We start from the raw sequence: 24,092 nt of genomic DNA on the forward strand, positions 1-24,092 counted from the left end.
TGTCACAATCGAATAACTGGCAGAAACTACACATCATTAACTAACATATCTCTACATTCCAGAACCAGTGATCATTCATTGTATATTTCCCATTTCAGTAGGACACCCCTCTTGAAGTAACGGGTGATCAAAAAGTCAGTATAAATTTGAAAACTTAATAAACCACGGAATAATGTACATAGAGGGGTAAAAATTTACACACATGCTTGGAATGACATGGGGTTTTATTAGAACAAAAAAAGGTTCACAAAATGTCGGACAGATGGCACTGGACAGCAAAACGTCAGTGACTGCGCGTGACAACAAAACGTCAGTGACTGCGTGTGACAATCGTGTATAAAAGGAGCTGTAATGAGAGAGAGAATCAGATGCGCCAGCAGTCATAGCATATTGATATTACCTGAAAAGGTGCTTTTAGTGAAGCTGTATTATCAGAATGGGGAATGTGCTAGTTCAGCGTTATGATTCTATTGCCATAGGAAGGGGATTCGAACGGGTAAAGGTCCGTTGACAAATACAGCTGTGGCGAGAATGATTTCGAAGTTTGAAGCCACGGGTTGTTTAGATGATAGACCCCGTAGTGGCCGACCGAGCACAAGGCGTAATGCTGCTGAGACAGTTCAGGAAGAAATGGAGACTGTAGTTGGTTCATCTATGCACGGGGAAAAGTCAGCGCTCGTGCAGTCGCACATTGCACTGGCATTCCATACACTACTGTTTGGTTGGCACTTTGCCGTACCCTCCGATGCTATCCGTACAAAATCCATCAGCATCATGTACTGTTACCTGGCGATTTAGTAAAGCGGAGGGCATTTGCGATGTGGGCGTTTCAAAAGGTGGCGGAAGATGACGATTGGTTCAGTAACGTGTTGTGGACCGACGAAGCTCATTTCAAGCTCCGAGGGTCTGTCAATGCCCACAACTGCAGAATTTGGGCTACCAAAAATCCTAGAACTGTCATGGAAACTCCATTGCACGACAAGAAAGTCACAGTATGGGTTGGATTTACCACATCTACCACTATTGGGCCTTTTTTCTTCGAGGAAATGCGTGATTCTAGTTTTGTAACTGCTACCGTAATGGGTGAGAGGTACGCTGATATGTTACAGAATCCCATCATCCCCAGCCTGGCTGATAAACACCTGCTGGAACGTACAATGTTTATGCAGGCTGGCACTCCACCCCATATTGCTAGATGCGCGAAAGATCTCTTGCGCGCATTGTTTGGTGATGATCGTGTGCTCAGCCGCCACTTCTGTCATGCTTGGCCTCCCAGGTCCCCAGACCTCAGTCCGAGCGATTATTGGCTTTGGGGTTAACTGAAGTCACAAGTGTATCGTGATCGACCGACATCTCTAGGGATGCTAAAAGACAACATGCGACGCCAACGCCTCACCATAACTCCAGACATGCTTTATAGTGCTGTTCACAACATTATTCCTCGATTGCAACTATTGTTGAGGAATGATGGTGGACATATTGAGCATTTCCTGTAAAGAACTTCATCTTTGATTTGTCTTACTTTGTTATGCTAATTATTGCTATTCTGATCAGATGAAGCGCCACCTGTCGGACATTTTTTGAACTTTTGTATTTGTTTGGTTCTAATAAAACCCCATGTCATTCCAAGCATGTGTGTCAATTTGTACCCCTCTATGTACATTATTCCGTGATTTATTCAGTTTTCAAATTTATACTGACTTTTTTATCACATGGTATATAAAAACCATTCCAGTATAGAAATAATCTCAGTAGGGAACCTGTTGCGCAGTCCGTACTTCCTTCTGCGACCATGTAGAAACAGAGCCCGTTTCTTTAATCTATTATGGTGTAGATGGCTCTGCATTAGAAAAAAACAGGGCATGGTGGATATACTGTACTTGTGACCTACCACTAAATATTTAAATTTCTTGAAAGTCTGTACGTCTGCAACCATTTCTTTCTCTGTAACAGCGTAGTTCTTTCCGCTGGCACTGAACAGTCTATTAGCATAAGCTATCATCTGCCTTTCGTCCCCCTTTTCAGTTCTAATTAAAAAGATCTGTGGCGGTATGTGGTCACAAGCTGTCATCATGAAATCAGCTGATAGCTCACTACATGTCAGTTGAGTTCGTGCATTGCCCACTAGGAGTGCTGACGTGGTTAGTCCTAGCCACAGCACATAGACATTCCGTGATTTTCAATTATCGTATTTTAGATGATTGCGTTGTTGGCTACTTTAAGAGATTCTTGCTCTTAATGTCTGTCAATATATTGTTTCCTCCAGTTTATGTTAATTATATTTTAATGTTTCCGTGTGATTCCTGAAATTTGGAAGCACTATAATTACAGAAATAAAGTGCACATGCACAACCTCACACTGTGATTTGCACAGGTTGAGGCAAGCTTCCTTTGTGCAGGTGTGACGTCTTGATTCCACCAAGTTATCTTTAGCAGTTAGTCAATTGGATCATTGATATACTGCTGAAGTGCAAGATATTGTAACTTCACCACGCGAACAGAAGTATACTGGAAACTCAAAACGGAATTAATATGGCAAGTTTTGACTTCACAAGAAGAGAGAGTGTAACAAGAGGATACTAGGGCAAGAAACTGTCACAATACCTCCATCACTTGAGGAGTAAAGTTGACGCATGCATGGTCCCAAGCACATTACTTCGTACCGTATGAAGCAGAGATTGCCAGCTCAGGTGAATGCTAGTATTGCATCACAAGCAGATATGCCACTTGATGCCACAGCCAACATGGCCGACCATATTCAAGATGCAGTTGTGTCTACCTCCTGTTCTGACCCAGTGACTGCATGTAAGAGCACTTCAATGGGAACTAGACCTGACTAAAACAGTCTGTTGAATAAAGGAGGCACTGAACAAACAGCAGAATGACAGCTTCTTGAGCAAGGTTGATGCCATCGGTAAACAGAGGAATGAGCCGATCAACAGCCAGCATTTTGGAGGACAGCTCCAACAGAAATTGCGGAGTCACTCTTTATCAAACGCATCCTCCTCTGCCAAAGCACAGTCAGCGAGCATATGTTAGTATCACCAGTGATTTGGAGACCAAACAGACGAATGTAATATGCCATGTGCATGTGTCAGCCATGAACATCAGACAGAGGTAGATGCACCAGGTCATCTTTCTGTATGTCTATTCATAACATATTGCAATTCAGGGTTAAAGTTTTTATAGATATGGGATCTAATCTCGGCATTCTAACACTGGATAAACTACACAAATACTGTCCGGCCATTGTGCTTAGACAGTCAGCTGCTAACAGCTCTGCTGTCATGACACATGGGTGGAGCACTTGGAACTGGACCTGACTCTGAGTTGTGCTTTGGTATGGAACTTTATAATGGCATATGAGCCTATCATCGACACAGACCTCTTGCTGAATTATCTTCTGATTCCCAATGTCACCACTGCTCAGCTACTGGACACTGTCACTGGAATGTCCACCACTGGCTTCTGGTGTGACACTGCTGCATAGGACACTAAGGTGACCCAGGTTATAAGAAGTGGGTAGGCTAAGCTGCTCAACCAGTTCCCTGCTCTCACGAAGCCTCTAGGAGTTCTGCAGTAGGTATGTCATGATGCTGTGCATTACATAAATATGACGGCAGGTCCTGCAGGTTCAGAGGATTAGCTCCCAACTGGTACACAGTCACTAAGTCAAGAGTTTGATACTATGCTAACCAAGGCAATCATCCTCCCATCCTAAAGGCCATGGTCATCACCTTTGCTTTTGGTCCCAAAAAAGAACAGTGCATAGTAGCCATGTGGCAACTACCATGCTTTAAATGCGAGAACAATCTCAGACCATTATCTAGTGCTCTACTACAAGACTGTAAACATGCATAGTGTGAAAAACAGGTATTTAGCATGTTAGATTGCTCCCAAGCATACACACAAATCCTGGTTGCTGAGAAAGACATTCCAAAGACTGCAATTATAACACCTTTAAGTTTGTTAGAGAGTTTGTACGTGTCTTTCGGCCAGAGAAACGTCATGTAAACATGGCAAAAGTTCATTGATTCAGTGTTATGAGGATTACCATGTTGTCTTGCTTACCTGGATGACATATTCATATTCTGAACAGTGCCACAGGAACATAATCAGCATTTCACTGAAGATTTTAGCACCTTAACGTATATGGCATTTATAAATGGTGGGCTCTATGTGGTTCCCAAGTCATGCAGCGACCGTAAAACATAAAATTACCAAATATGCAGCAACCAGTCGCAAAATCATGTTTTATTTATTCACTTTTGCAAATCGATTTCAACTGATTAACAACCATCATCGGTGCTTTCAACCAATATGTGCCCTGAGTAGTAATACTGTCTTAAACAGAGGTCAAACATAGTTAGCTGTTGTACGAAGTAGAAAATAGGGGTTCGCACCTCACAAAATGGAGTTGATATCTTCTCGTTGACAAAAGCAGCATCCTGTAGAAAGTGGATTGTGTCATGTTTTAGACCTTTGTCGTACAGTTTTTCATACCGTTTTCATTTTTGATTCATATATCTTTTATTTTTTGAAATATTTTGTTTCCCAAGCTTTGAATGATAAATGACTGTGTGTGTGTGTGTGTGTGTGTGTGTGTGTGTGTGTGTGTGTGTGACATTTCAGTATTTGTGGGTCAGCTTGCATCAGGAAAGAATGCAACAGCTTTGACAACCATCCCAACCAAAACAGTTCATGAATTATGTTTCTTCCTCTTGGACTTCTTTACCACTGATAAATAAAGACTATAGTCCTCTTTTTTATTAATGCAAATATTTTTTTCCCCCATGTGGAGTTGCTAGTCTCCCATTGCACTCCCCCCAGGAGGCAGATAGGGGAATGCTCACCAGATACGGTGGGTATCGGGGATATAAAATACCCAGGATGGGCCAAAACTAGTGGCTGCTGCCTTGTAGATTGATATTGGCTTATTAAAGGCTAAAGGAAGAAAACCTTGAGTATAAATTACGTGGTCCCCCATATTGCTTCACATCTGCTATACAGCGAGCTACCCAAATTTAAGTATTAACTGTGTTTGTTCTTATTGTCACTTCTTTTTCCACATGTTTCTGCTTTTAGGAAGTTTTAATTTTCGAGTACTAGTTATAGTGTTCGATAGATTTCGTGTTTGTTTTGAATAAAGTCCAGAGACAGGTAGTACTTATTTTCATTGTTTCCAACAAGAAGTGTCTAGTAACCTCAGTTCAGTCAGCTATCAGCTGCCTTTAGTGAATTAGCAGTCTAGTTAAAAGTTAATTAACTCTCTACAGTAAATTGTTGATTTCTTAGGATGCAGGAGTACGGATGCAGGAGGAGCTGGCCACTGTTCGCGAACAGCTGAACTTGTTGATGGCCGTGGTCAGCTGTCTTCAGGCTGCTGCCTTGGAGTGTAGCAGCAGTGTGGAGTCTGGTGCATCGAATGGTACACCCCAGGTGTTACATGCTTCACCCGAGGTCCCTGCTGTTGAGACATCTTCACATGTACCGAGCACGGTTGGGCCACCCTCTCCCCAAGGGGAGTGGCAGGTTCAGAGGCGTTCGCATCGCATGAGGCGGAGGGTCAGTGTGGAGGCCGGCCGTGTGGCATCACATGCTCTGTCTTTGAGTGGACATGCGGCTGCTCCTTCAGCAAGGTCCAAGCAGGCACATGGGGGGGAGGAGATTATTAGTGATTGGAAGCTCCAATGTTAGGCGGGTGATGGAGCCCCTTAGGGAAATAGCGGAAAGGTCGAGGGAGAAGGAAAGTGTTCACTCTGTCTACTTGCCAGGGGTCTCATCAGAGATGTGGAGGTGGCCTTGCTGGCGGCGATAGAGAGCACTGGGTGCACCCAACTGCAAATTGTTGCTCATATCGGCACCAACGACTCCTGCTGTGTGGGTTCAGAGGTCATCCTCAGTTCATAAAGGCAGTTGGCAGAGTTGGTGAAGGCGGAAAGCCTCACTTGCTGAGTGGAAGGCTTAAACCAGAGGCTCAGATGATTCTGCAGAGATCTGGGATGCAAATTTCTCGACCTCCGCTATCAGGTGGAGAAATATAAGGTCCACCTGAATAAGTCAGGCATGCACTACACACAGGAAGCACCTACAAGGGTAGTGGAGTACGTGTGGAGTGCACATGCGGGTTTTTTAGGTTAGAGAATTCCCTCCCTAGGCCCGACAAGATGCCTCCTGAGAAGCAACAAGGTAGTAGTAGGCAAAACACTACAGGGAATAACAGTATTAATGTGGTAATAGTAAACTGCAGGAGTGTCCATAGAAAGTACTAGGGACAGAAAGTTGGCTGAAACCAGACGTAAACAGTAATGAAATCCTAAACTCAGATTGGAATGTATACTGCAGAGACAGGCTGGACAGTGAAGGGGGAGGCGTGTTTATAGCGATAAAAAGTGCAATAGTATCAAAGGAAATTGACGGAGATCCGAAATATGAAATAATTTGGGTGAAGGTCATGGTTAAAGCAGGCTCAGACACGGTAATTAAATGTCTCTATAGGCCCCCTGGCTCAGCAGCTGTTGTGGCAGAGCACCTGAAGGAAAGTTTGGAAAATATTTCGAATAATTTCCCGACCATGTTATAGTTCTGGGTGGAGATTTTAATTTGCCAGATACAGACTGGGAGACTCAGATGTTTATAATGGGTGGCAGGGACAAAGAATCCAGTGAAATTTTTTAAGTGCATTATCTGAAAACTACCTTGAGCAGTTAAACAGAGAACCAACTCGTGGCAATAACATATTAGACCTTCTGGTGACAAACAGACCCAAACTATTCGAAACAGTTAATGCAGAACAGGGAATCGGTGATCATAAAGCAGTTAATGCATTGATGATTTCAGCCGTAACTAGAAATATTAAAAAAAGGTAGGAAGATTTTTCTGTTTAGCAAAAGTGACAAAAAGCAGATTTCAGAGTACTTGATGGCTCAATATAAAAGTTTTGTCTCAAATGCAGATAGTGTTGAGGGTCAGTGGACAAAGTTCAAAACCATAGTACAATATGCATTAGATGAATATGTGCCAAGCAAGATTATAAGAGATGGAAAAGAGCCACCATGGTACAACAACAGAGTTACAAAACTGCTGTGGAAGCAACGGGCACTTCATAGCAAACATAAACATAGCCAAAGCCTTGCAGACAAACAAAAATTACACAAAGCAAGATGTAGTGTGAGGAGGGCTGTGCGAGAGGCGTTCAATGAATTCGAAAGTAAGGTTCTATGCACTGACTTGGCAGAAAATCCTAAGAAATTTTGGTCTTATGTCAAAGCAGTAGGTGGATCAAAACAAAATGTCCAGACACTCTGTGACCAAAATGGTATTGAAACCGAGGATGACAGACTAAAGGCCGAAATACTAAATGTCTTCTTCAAAAGCTGTTTCACAGAGGAAGGCTGCACTGTAGTTCCTTCTCTAGATTGTCGTACAGATTACAAAATGGTAGATATCGAAATAGATGACAGAGGGATAGAAAAACAGTTAAAATTGCTCAGAAGAGGAAAGGCCGCTGGACCTGATGGGATACCAGTTCGATTTTACACAGAGTAAGCGAAGGAACTTTGCCCCCCTTTTGCAGCAGTGTACAGTAGGTCTCTAGAAGAGTGTAGCGTTCCAATGGATTGGAAAAGGGCACAGGTCATCCCTGTTTTCAAGAAGGGACATCGAACAGATGTGCAGAACTATAGACCTATATCTCTAATGTCGATCGGTTGTAGAATTTTGTAACACGTATTATGTTCGAGTATAATGAATTTTCTGGAGGCTAGAAATCTACTCTAGGAATCAGAATGGGTTTCGAAAAAGACGATCATGTGAAACGCAGCTCACGCTATTCGTCCACGAGAGTAAGAGGGCCATAGACCCGGGTTCACAGGTAGAAGCCGTGTTTCTTGACTTCTGCGAGGCGTTCGATACGGTTCGCCACAGTCGTTTAATGAACAAAGTAAGAGCATATGGACTATCGGACCAATTGTGTGATTGGAGTGAAGAATTCCCTTCATCTACTCAGGTTGTACCGCAAATTCCTCTTCTCCCCGATTCTATTCAGTACCTCGTCATTAGTCTGTGATCAACCCATCTAATCTTCAGCATTCTTATGTAACACCACATTTCAAAAGCCTCTATTCTCTTCTTGTCTACACTGTTTATCATCCATGTTTCACTTCCATACATGGCTACACTCCATACAAATACTTTCAGAAAAGACTTTCTGACACTTACATCTGTACCCGATGTTAACAAATTTCTCTTCTTCAGAAACGCTTTCCTTGCCATTGCCAGTCTACATTTTATATCCTCTCTACTTTGACCATCATCACAAAATCTGTGCCACAAATAGCAAAACTCATCTGATTTAATTTGTCTACATCCCATTATCCCTGTTTTGCTTTTGTTGATGTTCGTCTCATATTCTCCTTTCAAGACATTGTCTATTCTGTTCAGCTGCTCTTCCAGGTCCTTTGCTGTCTCTGACAGAATTACAATGTCATCTGGAAACCTCGAAGTTTTTTATTTATTCCCCATGGATTTTAATTCCTCCTCCAAATTTTTCCTTTGTGTCCTTTACTGCTTGGTTAATATGTAGATTGAATAACGTCAGGGACAGGCTACAACCCTGTCTCACTCCCTTCCCAACCACTGCTTCCCTTTTGTGCCCCTTGACTCTTACAGCTGCCATCTGGTTTCTGTAAAAATTGTAAAGAGCATTTTGCTCCCTGTATTTTTTTACCTGCCACCTTCATTATTTGAAACAGAGTATTCCAAACAACATTGTCAGAAGCTTTTTCTAAGTCTAAAAATTCTAGAAATGTAGGTTTGTGTTTCCTTAGCCTACCTTCTAAGATATGTCGTAAGCTCGGTATTGCCTCACGTGTTCCTACATTTCTACGGAATCCAAACTGATCTTCCGTGAGATCGGCTCCCACTAGTTTTTACTTTCGTTTCTGAAGAATTTGTGTTAGTATTTTACAACCATGACTTCTTAGACTGATAGTTTGGTAATTTTCACACCTGTCAACACCTGCATTCTTTGGGTTTGGAACTATTATATTCTTCTTGAAGTCTAAGGGTATTTCGCCTGTCTCGTACATCTTGCGCATCAGCTGGAAAAGTTTTGTCACGGCTGGGTCTCCCAAGGCTATCAGTAGTTCTAAAGGAATGTTGTCCACTCCTGGGGCCTTGTTTTGACTTAGGTCTTTCAGTGCGCTGTCCAATTGTTAATACAGTACCATATCTCCCATTTCATCTCCATCCACAGCTTCTTCCAATTCCATAATATGGCCCTCGAGTACATCGGACTTGTATAGACTCTCCATATACTACTCCTACTTCACTGCTTTCCCAACTCTGCTTAGGACTGGTTTTCCCTCTGAGCTCTTGATGTTCATACAGGTGGTTCTCTTTTCTCCAAAGGTCTCTTTAATTTTCCTGTAGGCGGGATCTATCTTACCCCTATGCCTCTACATCCTTACATTTGTCCTCTAGCCATCCCTGCTTAGCCATTTTGCACTTCCTGTCGATCTCATTGTTTAGACATTTGTATTCCTTTTTGCTTGCTTCATTTACTACATTTTTTATATTTTCTTCTTTCATCAATTAAATTCAATATCTTTTCTGTTGCCCAAGGATTTCTACTAGCCCTCATCTTTTTTCCTACTTGATACTCTGCTGTCTTAACTATTTCATCTCTCAAATTTACCGATTATTCTTCTACTGAATTTTTTCTCCTGGTTTTTGTCAACCGTGCCCTAATGCTATCTGAAACTCTCTACAACCTCTAGTTCTTTCAATTTACCCATGTCCCATCTCCTTAACATCCTACCTTTTTGTATTTTTTCAGTTTTAATCTACAGTTCATAACCAATAGATTGTGCTCAGAGTACACATCTGCCCTTGAAAACATCTTAAAATTTACCGATTATTCTTCTACTGAATTTTTTTCTCCTGGTTTTTGTCAACCATGCTCTAATGCCACCTGAAACTCTCTACAACCTCTAGTTCTTTCAATTTACCCATGTCCCATCTCCTTAACATCCTACCTTTTTGTATTTTTTCAGTTTTAATCTACAGTTCATAACCAATAGATTGTGCTCAGAGTACACATCTGCCCCTGAAAACATCTTAAAATTTAAAACCTGATTCCTAAATCTCTGTTTCACCATTATATAATCAATCTGAAACCTTCTGGAGTCTCCAGGCCTCTTCCACGTATACAACCTCCTTTCATGATTCTTAAACAAAGTGTTAGGAATGACTAAGTTATGCTCTATGCAAAATTCTACCTGGCAGCTTCCTCTTTCATTCCTTACCCCTATTCCATATTCGTCTACTACTTTTCCTTCTCTTCCTTTTCCTACTATCGAATTCCAGTCCCCCATGAGTATTAAATTTTCATCTTCCTTAACTATTTGAATGATTTCTTTTATCTCATCACACATTCCTTCAGTCTCTTCATTGTCTGCAGAGCTAGTTGGCATATAAACTTGTACTTCTGTGGTAGAGGTGGGCTTCGTGTTCATCTTGGCTACAATAATGGGTTCATTATGCTGTTCGTAGTAGCTTATTTGTGTTCCTATTTTTGATTCATTATTAAACCTGCTCTTGCATTAAAATTATTTGATTTTGTATTTATAACCGTACATTCACCTGATCAGAAGTCCTGTTCCTCCTGCCACTGAACTTCAATAATTCCCACTATATCTAACTTTAACCTATCTATTTCCCTTTTAAAATTTTCTTACCTGTCTATCTAATTAAGGGATCTGACATTCCACAATCCGATCCGTAGAATGCCAGTTCTGTTTCTCCTGGTAACGACATCCACCTGAGTAGGGGGACTATTTTACCTCCAGAATGTTTTACCCAAGAGTACACACTCTTCATTTAAACATGCAGTAAATCTGTGTGCCCTCGGGAAAAATTATGGCAGTAGTTACCCCTTGCTTTCAGCCATTCACAGTACCAGCACAGCAAGGCTGTTTTGGTTGATCTAACAAGGCCAGATCAATAAATTATCCAGACTATTGCCCCCGCAACTACTGAAAAGGCCGCTGCCCCTCTTCAGGAACCATACGTTTGTCTGGCCTCTCAACAGATATGACTCCATTGTGGTTGCGCCTAAGGTACGTCTATCTGTATTGGCAAGGTATGGAAGCCTCCCCACCAGCGGCAAGGTCCAGGATTCACGGAAGGGAGGGGGGGGGGGGGGGGGGTGCATGCACGAGTACATAAAATCCAATGGTGTAAGTATGTTAAGTATAAGCATAGAGCACATGTATGGTTACATAAAATCCAATGTTATAGATACAGCAACTGAGGTGCTGGGAATAAGGGAAACAGCCACAGCTGATGTTGTCTTCTCTCATTGCCTTGTTGTTCTTGAGACTTTTTAGGGCTTCCTTTAATTCTTCTTTTGTTGGTGGCATATCATCATCTAGATTCTCAGGAGGAGCCAGTAGTTCCAGTTTGTGGTTAGAGGTGGGCAGTTGAGCAGCTTGTCGAAGTATCTGGCTAGTATATGGCAATTTTCTTGATCGTTGAATCCAATTTTGCCCTGTTCATTTTTGAAGCTTACACTTGGGAGCTGATATCCTTTGAGCTTGTCTTTAAAAGTTTGAAATAAATCTCTGCTATTATTTTTGTGAAGCTGTCCAGGGGATTTTGAAATTTTGTATCATCAGATGTTCATTTTACTCTGTGGAATATCCTTGATGTTTCTTTTGTTTGTTTTCTGAAATGTTCCCAGTGTTCCCTGTTTCCTGAACTTTCCCATGTGTTGATTCTTTTCAAGTGCTTTCTCACATTCTTCACTCCACCAGATTGTCCATTTTGTCTTTGCCAGACTGAGCGTTTTCTTTGCGGATTCATTGAGGTGTTGCCAGGTCTCTGTTCTAGGGAAGCGGATTTTTTCTCAGAAGTTACTTATGTCTTGGTTGATGTTCATTTGGTTGGTGTCATATTTGGTCACTTTGGGTGTCTCTTTCTTTTCGTGGGAAAAATGCATTTTAACTATGGAGAGGTAGTGATCAGAGTCAAATTTACCATCTCTGATTACTTTAACATTCATCATTTCTCTAATGTTTGTCCTGGTTATTCCTACATGGTCTAATTGGATTCTCCTAGGTTTGGATTTGGAGATACCCAGGTCTTTGCTTTTCTTGCGAGTTTCCAAAAATTAGTTGACATCAGCTTCAACTGGAAAGTTCTGAAGAGTTCAATGAGCATTTCTCCATTCTGATTTGTTCTCCTGTGTGCTGGGCAGTCTCCTGCTGTGTGTCCATATTTTCTTCCTGTCTCAATCTGTGCACTGAAGTCTCCCAGAAGGATTTTTGTATGGTTCACAGCTATCCTGGAGAATTCTGTTTCCAGTAGATCCCAGAAGTCATCAACTTCCTGTGGGTTCTTCTGTTATCTTTGTTAATTCAAGCATGGCAGTTTATAAGAGTATATTTCTTGTTTTTGCAATTGATTGTCAGTATGGATAATATTTTAGGTTTTGATGAGAAGTTTATGACTTTGTTCGCTACAGTTTTGTTTACATAAAAGGCAGTCCCAGGAAGGAGAGGGGTGTTAGTCATTATCTTTATTGCTGGCTTTCCTGTGAACACTCTGTAGTGCTGTGTGTCCATGATGTGCTCATCTAGGAATCTGGTCTCTTGTACAGCCAAGATCTGAATTTCGTGGTCGTACAGGAGCTTTTCCAATTCTATCCATTTTCCGACTCGAAGGACTGAATTTACGTTAATGGTTACAATGAAATATTTTTTCCTGAATTTCAGTTTGTACGGTGTTTCAAGATGCCCTGAGTCTTTTTGTATGCAAGTGGTGGGACTCCCCATAATCCTAGGTCTCGGTGCACGTCGCATTGCAATGGTAGATTCCTTTTTCAAGTTACCACCTGGGGTAGTGCTCTCATTTAGCAACATTCCCATTCTGCATATGAAAGTGTAGGTGGAGGAAATAAATTCCAAAGCAAGATCGGATTGTTAGTCTGAAATGATTGCTTTTTGTGGTTTACTCCACTACGTTCTTCCAATGTCTCAGCCACTGGGAACTGAGCTTCCTCTTGTGCCTTTGAGACCACTGACTGGGTTTCACCTAGTAACCCTTGGCAGGGGCTCTTACTGGGTGCTACCATCCGAAGCCAGATGGACCCAGGTTTTTTTTACAAGGCTGTTACGCCTCCCCCTCCTACTTCCCCATCTCTTGCAAATGGGGCTCCGAGCTTGGGGCCAGCATAGTAGGGTTTTATTTCATTTAATTATTATTTCTTTTATTTATTGAGGTTTTCCTCTACACAAAAGTTTCTTCTCTAACATCACAAATACCCAGAAATTATTACATCATTTACACAAGATCTTAATTTGTCTCCTCATGATGTGCTCTCTTCTTCTTTCCCTCTGGTTCCCATTCCAGGGTCATTTTTGGAATTCTGGCTTCCTCCATTCTTCTTACATGCCCGTTCCATTGTAACTTCCTTCTATCCATCACATCATGTATTTTTTCTCTTACTCCCATTCTCTTTATTATTTCGTCGTTTCTTGCTCTCTCTTTTATAGAAATTTTTGCTGATCTTCTCCAGAAGTCCATTTCTACTGCTTGCAGTTTTTTTAGGCGTTTCAGATTTGTAGTCCAAGTCTCCACTCCATATATAACTACACTCTCTCTATTGATTTATATTTGGTTTTTTAATTCAGTTTATTAAATTTCAGCTCCATAAGGTTGAGGCATCCCAATGACCGTCCTTCCACTGCTAATTCTTTTATTAATTACTATCCCTGATTTTCCCTGTAATTCTAAAATGGATCCCAAATAACAGAAAGTACTGACCACCTTAATTTTCTTTTCCTCTTTTAAGTCATCTGGATCATTAATGAGGTATTCTGTTTTCTGGTGCTTTATCTTCAATCGCCAGTTTCCGCATTCCATTGCTAATTGGTTACACATGGAATTTGCAACCTTCCGTCTTGTGCTGTAACTACTTGATCTTCAGGAAATAGTAAGTGATATAAACAAACTCCATCTTTAGTTTACAGCCCCACTCCACTGAATTTACAAGACCATGTCTTATCTATCTAAATTCTAAATAATGTTGGTGACATGGGGCAGCCTTGTAATAGACCCTTGCTTGTTCCAAATTTTTGTGAAAGTGTACTACCAATTTTCACTTGACATGTTATCTTTATATATTTCTTGTATTATTTTAATTAAAGGACCCTTTATGTTTGCCAAATATGATGCTCTCCAAAGTACTTTTCTCAGGACAGCATCATATGCTTTTTCTAAATCTATGAAAATTAATCATGTTTTTTTTTTCCCCCTATGTTTTCTCTTAGAGATGCTGTAATGTGAAAATACAATGTATGCATGATCTACCAGATCAAAGACACATTGTTCTTCCCGGGTTTTAAAATTTATTTCCAGCTTATTTTTAATTATTTTCCCGAAAATTCTCGTTAATGTGTTTCTAACACATATTCCTCAGTAGCTCGAACAGCTTTTGTGATCCCCTCCCTTAAATATAGTATTAATATAGTCCACCTTCATTTCCTTGGGTACTGAATCTCCGTGTAACATTTTATTGAATAAGCATATTATTAGTTTCACAGTTTTGTCACCACCATATTTTAAGAGCTCCGGATTGATATTGTCTGGTCCTGGTTATTTACCATTCTTCCCTGTTCTTAATACCTTATTCACCTCAGTTTCTGAAACTTAGATCTCATCCCCTTCCTGCTACTTTTCTTCCATTGTTCCTTCCGCCAGATACTCTTCTCTGTCCTTTTTTAATAATTTTCAGATATATTCTTCCCATTCTTTTGGTGTTATCAGCTGGAGACTGGTTTTGACTTTTGTCTCTTGTCAAAGACCTTTTAATACCGATCACGCTTGTTTCACTCTCCTTAATCCCAGTTTGCTATTGCCATTGCTATTGCACATATCATTTCCCATGCTTTATTCTTTGCTAGCCTTATCTTTTTTATCACTTCATTCTTTTTTTCCTTGTTGATTGTTCTTGTTACTTCCGATTTATCATTCAGCCACCAGTAGAATGCGTTCCTCTTTTAACTGACACTTCTATTTCCTTCCACCACTATCCTGCTGTATAGCTGGGAGACAGAAAAACTGCTAGATGAATGGAAAATGGCACTGATCCACCCATTCCATAAGAAAGGTGACAAACAAGATGTAAACAACTACAGAGGTGTGTCATTGCTCCCAGTCAACTACAAAATCCTCTCAAATATGCTGATGAATAGAACTCAAGGAATCCTAGATAAACAACTTGGAGAATTCCAGTGTGGATTCCGGAAAGGCCGCTCATGTGCCAAACAAATTTTTAATTTGAAATCAAGAATCTGACACAGAATGCTGAATGGCAAAAATATAGTGGTTTCTTTCACTGACTTCAAAAAAGCCTTTGACTCAGTGGATAGAGAGAGATCCTAGGTAGGATCATCTGAGAATTTGGGGTAAAAAACAAGCTGGCAAACATTATAAAAAAAAAACCTTAACAGGCACAACTTCCAAAGTGAAGTTCATGGGAGAATTGTCCCAAACATTTGAAATAAAGAGAGGTGTGCAACAGGGCAATGGATTATCAGCAATACAATTTAACTCTGTTCTGGAGAAGATTGTGAGAATTTAGAATTCCAAACTTGAAAATCAAGGGATGAACCCAATCTGTCTAGGAAGAAAATTCAGAGGAATCAAAGTCAATTGCGTGGCTTTAGCTGATGATTTTACAATACTTTCAGAGAACATAGAAGAAGCGGCCATACAAGTCAACCTACTCAAAAGGATCGCTGGCAAGACAGGACTTAGGATCTCGAAAGAGAAGAGCAAAGTCATGACAAGTGACAAACATGGACCACAATTTCTTGAAACATAGATGGACAGATTGAGGGGGTAAAAATATTCAAATACTTCAGTGAAGCTGTACAAGAGAACAGACTGGAGAAAGCTGCTGTGGGGGCTGGATCCCAAAAATGGAGAGAGCTTAAGGATTAACTAAAAAAATTTATAACAAAAAGTGCATCTCTTGGAATGCCAAAATAAAGCACTACAGTGTTGTGGTAAAAACAGAGTGCCTGTATGTCAGTGAGTGCCTATCAATGAATTACAAGTTGGAAAAGCTGCAGGTACTAGAAAGAAGAATATTATGGAAAATCATAGGTGCAACCCAGGCTGAAACTGGCTGGAAACTTCGGAGAGACAACGAAATGTACAAAAAGGTGGATAAAATCTTGGAGACCTTGAAAAAGAGGCGGTTATCATTTCTAGGACACCTGTACAGAATGGACAAAACCAGACAACCAAAAGAATATTAGACTACCTGTGGAAAAAGGAAATGATGACGACATGGATTAAGGAAGCTCATAAGGATCTGGAAAGGTTCAGCATTCAGGAAGTTCAGATGTTAAATAGGGATACAGTCCAGACCATCATTCGAAGCTTGGAAGGATTTCTAATCGAAAGAACTAAGAAGACTGGAAGATCTTGGACGGATCAACAGAAGCAACAGCACAGCGTCCATATGAAAGAGTACTGGAGAAAGAGGATACTTAAGACAAAGAAGAAATGAAATTGTAGTATGATCCTAAGTGATCAGTTCGCAAGTAAAAATAAAATAAAATAAAAATAACTTTGACAGATGCCTCTCAGGAGAACCAAGACCAGTTGACAGATCCTGAACATTCACTGAGAAACTATGTATGTCTGTGATGTTACGGAGTTTGTCCCATTCATCTCTTTTTAGTGTGTGAAGCATGTGCCACTTAATACTCTGTGGCAGACAAATGTCAGTTGGCTGCAATTCTCGTTTGCCTCATGGGGAGGGTGGGTGGGGAATAATAATAATAATAATAAGACAATCATAAACAAATTCTTTTGGAATATAATTAAATATATTTAATAACAGTATATTAATGGCAGGCACTGCCTGTTTATTGCACTAGTGGTAGGATTACAATTGTGAACATGAAAAATTTTGTGACTTTAAAGCATCTGGGCCAGAGGGGATACAGAATAACAAGTTTTAATCTGAATAGTATAGACTAACTACAGGGAACTGCCTATGAACTTCACAAAATATATCATATATGTAACATGTCAATATCACTACAAAAATAAGTCATGGCTGTCTGAGAACAAAAACCAGTAAGGGCAAAAATAGAAATAGAAAACAGGTTCATAAAGCAACTAGACAGATTTAAATTTTTAGGGATCATGTTGATGTACAGAGGAGATCTAGATCAAAAAGACAGAATTTTGACATCCAGTTACCTAAATGGTACCATTAGAGGTTCTATTCAGAATAAAGTAACATCAGAAACTCATCTTAAATTTTATTAAGTTAGGTCAGTACCATCACGCTTTTTGGAATGAACTATGGGTAATTAAACTACAAAAGAATTCTAGATATTAGGAATGAATATTTGAAAAACAGAGATATCATCTGTTGCACATGCACAATGAAGTTGAAAATATATTCAAAATCAACAACACTATACAAGTTATGGATGTCTATCTTTGAATATTATCAAACTAAAAGTTCGACAAATAATAATAGTTTATACAGACTGCTCAGAATGTTTCATACTACCCTCAAAATTACTTACTTTTGATTTTTTTAACCTCTTACTCGACACTTTTTTGAGCACAGGAAATTGCTACGTACAGCCAACTGTGTAGTAGAGGTGTAAGTAAACCTGCGTTCTCGGTGCAGCTCAGTAGTGTTTGCTATGTCTCCAACACTGAATAATATAATACAGCTCATATACACTGTTCAGGCTGTCAACATACCTTGATGACCTGTTTCCAGTTTAGAACGTGCAACACAGTAACAGATACTGATTTCTCTAATGTGCAAAGAGCAGACTACTTTGATTTTAATTAGTTTTGTTTTATTTCACAGTAAAACTATTTTTATATACATGCATAAGGCTTATTCTTTCATTTCCTTAAGTCCACAGATATATAGGTGGTGCAAAACTCTTGTAAGCAGCTTATGAGGATTTCATGAGGTTTATTTTAAAAAATGCAGTGAATTTTCAAACATTAAAAATATTCTTCTGATTATTGCATGACTCCTGTAAAGCAGAAAGCATTTTTCCAGGTGTACACAACCAGTGCTTACCATTACAACAGTTCTCAGTGGAGAAGTGGATCTATTTCAAGGTGCCCTCACAGAAAAGGATCACATCCGTGAAACTAAAAGAGAGCACCATTCAACAAGTGATCATATTGCCCTGTGGAAAATACATAGAATGCTATGGCAAATGAAAACTGGGGATTTCAGAAGTCTTTGTCAGCATATGAACATAAATGTTCCCAGCATTGACCTTATTGCCAGTGAGTATATCATCTTATCACCAGTTTCACAAAGCATTGTATTGTTTTCTCCCTTTTATTTAGCTGGAAAAAATAAAAGAATAATGCTAAACATATGACTTTTCTGTTATTGCACTCTTCTTCTTCTTCTTCTTCTTCTTCAAGGTAAGCTGGACTCTAGCAGAAGGGTGACAGCAGGTTTAATTAATAAGTAAATTGTTTTATAATAAGAGTAATGTGTCAATACCAGAGAAGGAAAGTTGCTACTCACCATATAGTGGAGATACTGAGTCACGATAGGCATAACAAAAAGATTCACCAATTATAGCTTTCGGCCATTAAGGCATCTCTACTCTATGGTTAGTAGTAACTTTACTTCTTTGGTATTGTTGCATTCAGTCCTGGATTTTCCATTGTTTGATACGAGTAATGTGTGGCATTCTCACTGATGAAGCTCTATATTGAAGGTCATTGGTCCATTCTGCTGTAAGATGAGTAGGAATAAAGTTCTTAAAAAACCCTCTGTTTAATTCTGAGATAGAGAGCTAGTGTACATAAATTACAAAATCAGAATTTATGTTAGCTTTTGCATAGATATGTTCAAGACTGCCTACAGAACCATTTCTAAACAACTTAGATAATACAAGTAGCAATGACTTGGCATTTACATTAGAAGTCTTGTAACATCTGAGAATAATTAATCATTGTGTCAAACATGTACCAAGAACTACTGCACAGGATTTTGACATATCAAATGTATACACTTTACTGCCTATCTTGGTGTAATTCAACTGAGTTTTCAGCACTGTAACAAATGAAGTAACTGGAAGCCCAGCAGTGCTACACAGGAACTAAATATTAATTCCCAACACAGAATGGAATGGAGGATGGTAAGCTAGTGGAAGGGATTCTGTCAGTTGGCCATCAGGAAAGGCTATTATGAATAAATATTGTGTAACTGCACTGGAAGTATCTGTTGAAAAGTAGTGAACTGAATACCCAAAATGTTGAATTTCAATGCATTACTTTATAAAAACATAGATGTAATAGTATTAAAAAGTACTGCACTTCTCAGTGTTATCAATGTAATCACTCTTAATATTGTCTTTCACCCACTTATTTCATACCCAGTGAAGTTGTTCCTCACACATTTTTGTAAAATTTAATCTCTTAGTCTCTGCCCCAGTTTATTAAAGTATATCATACTCAGCAACATATGAATTGATGCAATTGACCACAGGCAACTTTTGTTATGTAGAGGAAAAATGGATGGTGAACCACTATCAGATTTTCATGTACAAAAAAGTGCCACTTCCTTTGTTGTCTCAGAAATTACCATTCAACTTTTATCTGTTTGTGGCTGTTGCACATGTAAATTTTTGTACACAATTAATATCTTACATTGGGATTTCTTGGTTATCAATTGGCTTCTGATGTCACATCATTTGAATGCAGTTGTATAAATGGAAATTTCAAGAGTATGTGTCTGCCTTACAGCCATTCCACAAATGATGCTTTTCATATAATATTGGAGGAGAGACAACTCATTCCTATGATTAGTGCCGTTGAGGGCATTTGTCCTTAAGTAGTATATTTAGTCTCTCACTTCTTGGAATTGCCATTAACAGTTATTAGTAACAGTAGCTGTCACTTGGAGTCTAGGCAAAAAGTCTGGGTACTGCTTGTCCATTCTGTCCACTGCCTCCACTAATCTCAAAATAGGCATTCTTCATAAATTTGCTCTTACTGCATTGCCTTGTGTAGAAGTCAGTTAAAAACTGGTGTTTCAGTTGACAAGTAACAGTTTATTCATATTTTCGCTGTCCCTTCAAAGAGAGGTTTCTAGGACCCAGTGATATGACACAGTGCCATTGTCTGTTCGGAACCATACTAATGCTGTGCACTGCTACTACAACATTACATGGACAAAGGACACATTACTGCAGGTGACGTACCTGTGATCATTGCCCCACACAAAACTCTGCACATGGTGCAACGAATCATCTTCCATGGAGATCTTATGCTCCAGATGAGGAACTCTGGATTAATCTCCAGCACTGAGGGGTACTTATCACACGTGTTCAGTAAGGGCTCAAGGATAATTGTATGATACAGGCACCTGTATTTTAGCCGTATGTCCTGGAGGAGGTTAAGGTCATGGTGTACAGGTTTGATGTGAAACCGTATGTCCTACTGCCTACAAGGTGCATCAGATGTTTGCGCCCTGGACATGTCATACCACTGCACAGCAGACCCAAAATATGGCTATCGTGGACCATCACTCTATGAAGGTAGTCCTTGTGAACATCCACTTTTGTGTATAAACTACTCGAAACATCACCCTCCACATTCACCTGTTTTCAAGAAGGAACAGATGATCCAGGAATACAAATTTGTTGGCCTTCAGTCATATACTGAGGCACAGAAAAAATATGAACATCTACATCCTGTGGACATGATGATCAATTATGCATGTTGTACCTGCACACACATCAGTAACTGGGCAGTACTACAGGGATGTCCTGAAAACATTTGAAGTCCATATCAGGAGCGAAAGACCACATTTCCATGAAGGAGGCTGGATGCTGCACCACGATAATGCACGGCAGCACATTGCCAATGTTGCTGTTGAGTATCTTGCAAAAATCAATGTGAGGATGAGTAAAGATACGTTGTCAAAAAAAAAAAAAAATAAAATAAAATAAAAAAAAATTATGGCCATTCTTTATTGAACAGTCCTCGTGCTTGGAGTTTTTCATCGAAACATAAGAAGTTTGTTAAGTAGGAAAAATGAGCCTCTCATTTCACTTCAAGACATGGAAAAGTCTGTAAGTATTTCTATACGTGTGCTATGGGTAGCAAAACATAATTTGAAAGTCACAGAAATCAAACAGATGCACCTAGATGAATACAAGTTAATATCACTTACACCTAATATCAGGAAACGGGAAGTGATTATATGCCCAAAAAGTGGAATAAACTCTCTCACCGAGGACCTAAGTCAGTACTGTATAAAACAGTGCTGTGCTTCAGTAATAGACTTGCAACCCTGCAAGATAATAGTTGTGAAAGTGGCTATTAACAAGAGTGAATTAAGATAAAATGGGACCCATCTATGATCATATTAGTGTGCAAGACACGTACTATTTAGGATTAATGGGGATATTGTACATGTACAACAAAGGGAGCACGAATGGTTACAGATTTGTTTGACCTGCTGAAAAACGACAGTGTGTGTACGACCTGGGACAACCGGGAGATCCAGGAAAAACCCGGGAATTTTTTCATCTGGGAGAAAACCAGGAAAAGCCCAGGAATTTTTTAGAATTCCAGGATATTTTTGTTTTGTTTTAGTTTTCAGTTAATTTTTTGTAATTTTGACTGGTAAGAAATAATACTCTAACAAAGGATATTACTGCGTCCCGCGACTGCAGAATAGAACTGCAGCAATAAAACAAGAACGAGAGAAAAAAACTAAAATAAAACTTAAGTTGCAAAGGAAATGTGCCATGTACACAACCAAACACAGTGCTCATACAAGCGTCTGCCAGTAGAAAAATGTGTCAAAGGCTTTAGGAAGACTATGAAATGCTTCATAACAACGAATTGCCTCCGATGAGCATGACATCAAAACTGATTACATTAGATTCGTGTGAGCAGTTGTGAGTAGACCCATGCACATGCTCAGTTGAGTCTTGCATGTACCTTCTCCCGCTTCTGGCTAGAAAAGTGTGGCTGGTAGCTGTATAAGCAAGCAGCAGGATGCTACCCGGAAAAATTTTACTGTCGCGCGCAAGCTGCGATATTCACTGAGAACAAACTGGGGTATCTGCCTTGGGAGACAATTTCAGTTAAGCATTAATCACCTTGCAGAACAATTAAGTTATTTTTGTTGGTTTGCTAAAGAAACATGGCTTTATTAATCTTTTCTGCTGAGGCAGTCAATTTATTTGAAACGAATTGTTTAATCCCACACTATTGGCTAGTTTCAACTGTTTGCTGTATTTCAAAAGAGCATGTTTTCAACTTATAGCATGTATGGCATTATGCCAAAATAAAAAAACAAAAAACGAGACAATACAGTACTGGTACTCCAAGAAAACTTACAACCGAATCTGGACGCATGAATGTGCACTTTAAGCTGAATTATGCATTTTAGTATGGTTCACAGAATTCCTCTGATGCCTTGTTTCTTTTATGACATAATGTAAAATCTTTTAATGTTTTACATGTACGAACATACGGGCTTCTGCATCATCGTAGCTGTGCAAGCACTGTGACGCTTGTTATCTGGCGCTCTCTGGCAACTGCTGAAACGAACCTCTTTGCAACAGGTCCCGGGAAAATATAGTGAATGATTGATTGAAAAGCATTACTTTCAAAGTAAATTTCCTTTTACACAAGATGAACAAAGTGTGAGAATGTGTGATGAATTTCTTAAATCACAGAGCATTTGACTCTCATTTAAAAATTAAGTATTTGAGGATGACCAGATAGAAAACACTTCTGTGTGATGTATCTTAAAGTGTAACAATCGCAAAAAAAAAAAAAAAAATCATCATTATATGTGAAAGTTCTCTTGCAGCTTATTAATTGTAGAGACCAATATTATATGTGAAAGCTCTGCTTTTCTTGTAGCAACACTATGCATATTAATGTACACCATTAACTTTTCCTATTTGTGTGCACGCACTTCTTAACAGTGATAATACTATTGGCTGACTACATCACGTGTCCTAAGCTCTGAATATCCGCTGTATCAGCTGGTGAAATCACATGACATGAGCTATGACTGGCTTACAAAAGTGCATCGCAATCTCGATTTCAATGCTTCGGAAAGTAACATGTGGCATTTGGTGGAATTCGAATTTATACTTTCGTAATATGAAAATATGCAGCGTAAATGGTCTTTTTTCTGAGTTTCGTTTTCTAAAGGGCTCAGAAATTCTACATCAGTGTATAAAACCAGAACCATCAGAGGACTGATAAGTTTTACAGTTCCAAGGAATAGTATACCGTCACTTAACACGGAAAAAGTGTGTTTTCACCTGGGAGAAAGTGTGTTTTTAACTGGGAAAAATCCAGGAATTCGTTTCCTTGTCCGCATATACACCCTGAACGAGAACTGTCAGATATCTGGAGATAGACACCCAGTACTCTCTGAAAGGGTTTGCACAAAATTGCAAAAAACTGAATTGAGGAATGTAGAAAAATAGCTATTCTTTTAATGTACATATGCATCCTTTAATGGATACATAAAGCCATCTAGAAGTAAGAGCTTCAGTTATTAACTTAAGTAGCTTAGCACCGGTCATAAGTTTTACTGGACTTCACAGGCATAGCATACAGTAGCTGCTTCTTCCTGTTGATGCGTAACATTTTTCGGTCAAAGTCTTTCAAGATTCTCCGTAATTATGGGATATACAGAACATGAAGTGGAATGACTGAATAAATGAGTGTAGGCTGCAGGCAAGCCAATTAAAATGTTTGTCCACAAGGGTAAAAGTTCATTCACTGGGAACACAGAAACTAGCCTTAGTGGGAATTCGTTGGTGGTCAGGATTGTAGATGATGGATAGCATGTAGAAAGTGGCTGTCCAAGGTATGATGTGATTGTGAAGGAAGACGATGATGCAACAGCAAAGAGACATTAGAAAGACCTAGTCATTTTATAAAGGAGCTAGTTAGTTTCATGTTCCGTGGATCACTTTGCAGGGTGGGGTTGGGGGGGGGGGGGGGGGGGGGGCGGCTCAAGCAATATT

General features: G+C 39.6%; 1 protein-coding gene across 3 annotated transcripts in view; it reads left to right on the forward strand.

Moving 5' to 3' along the window:
* LOC124615844 (ATP-dependent RNA helicase DHX30-like) overlaps positions 1–24,092 on the forward strand; it is a 358,540-nt gene that overhangs the window by 204,833 nt on the left and 129,615 nt on the right. For all 3 annotated transcript variants that reach the window (XM_047143997.1, XM_047143996.1, XM_047143998.1), the window contains one exon: positions 18,116–18,351. In XM_047143997.1, the coding sequence (XP_046999953.1) occupies positions 18,116–18,351 (236 nt within the window). The remainder of the gene's footprint in view (positions 1–18,115; positions 18,352–24,092) is intronic.

The sequence above is a fragment of the Schistocerca americana genome, chromosome 5 (assembly GCF_021461395.2).
Source record: "Schistocerca americana isolate TAMUIC-IGC-003095 chromosome 5, iqSchAmer2.1, whole genome shotgun sequence".
Classification (NCBI taxonomy): Eukaryota; Metazoa; Arthropoda; class Insecta; order Orthoptera; family Acrididae; genus Schistocerca; species Schistocerca americana.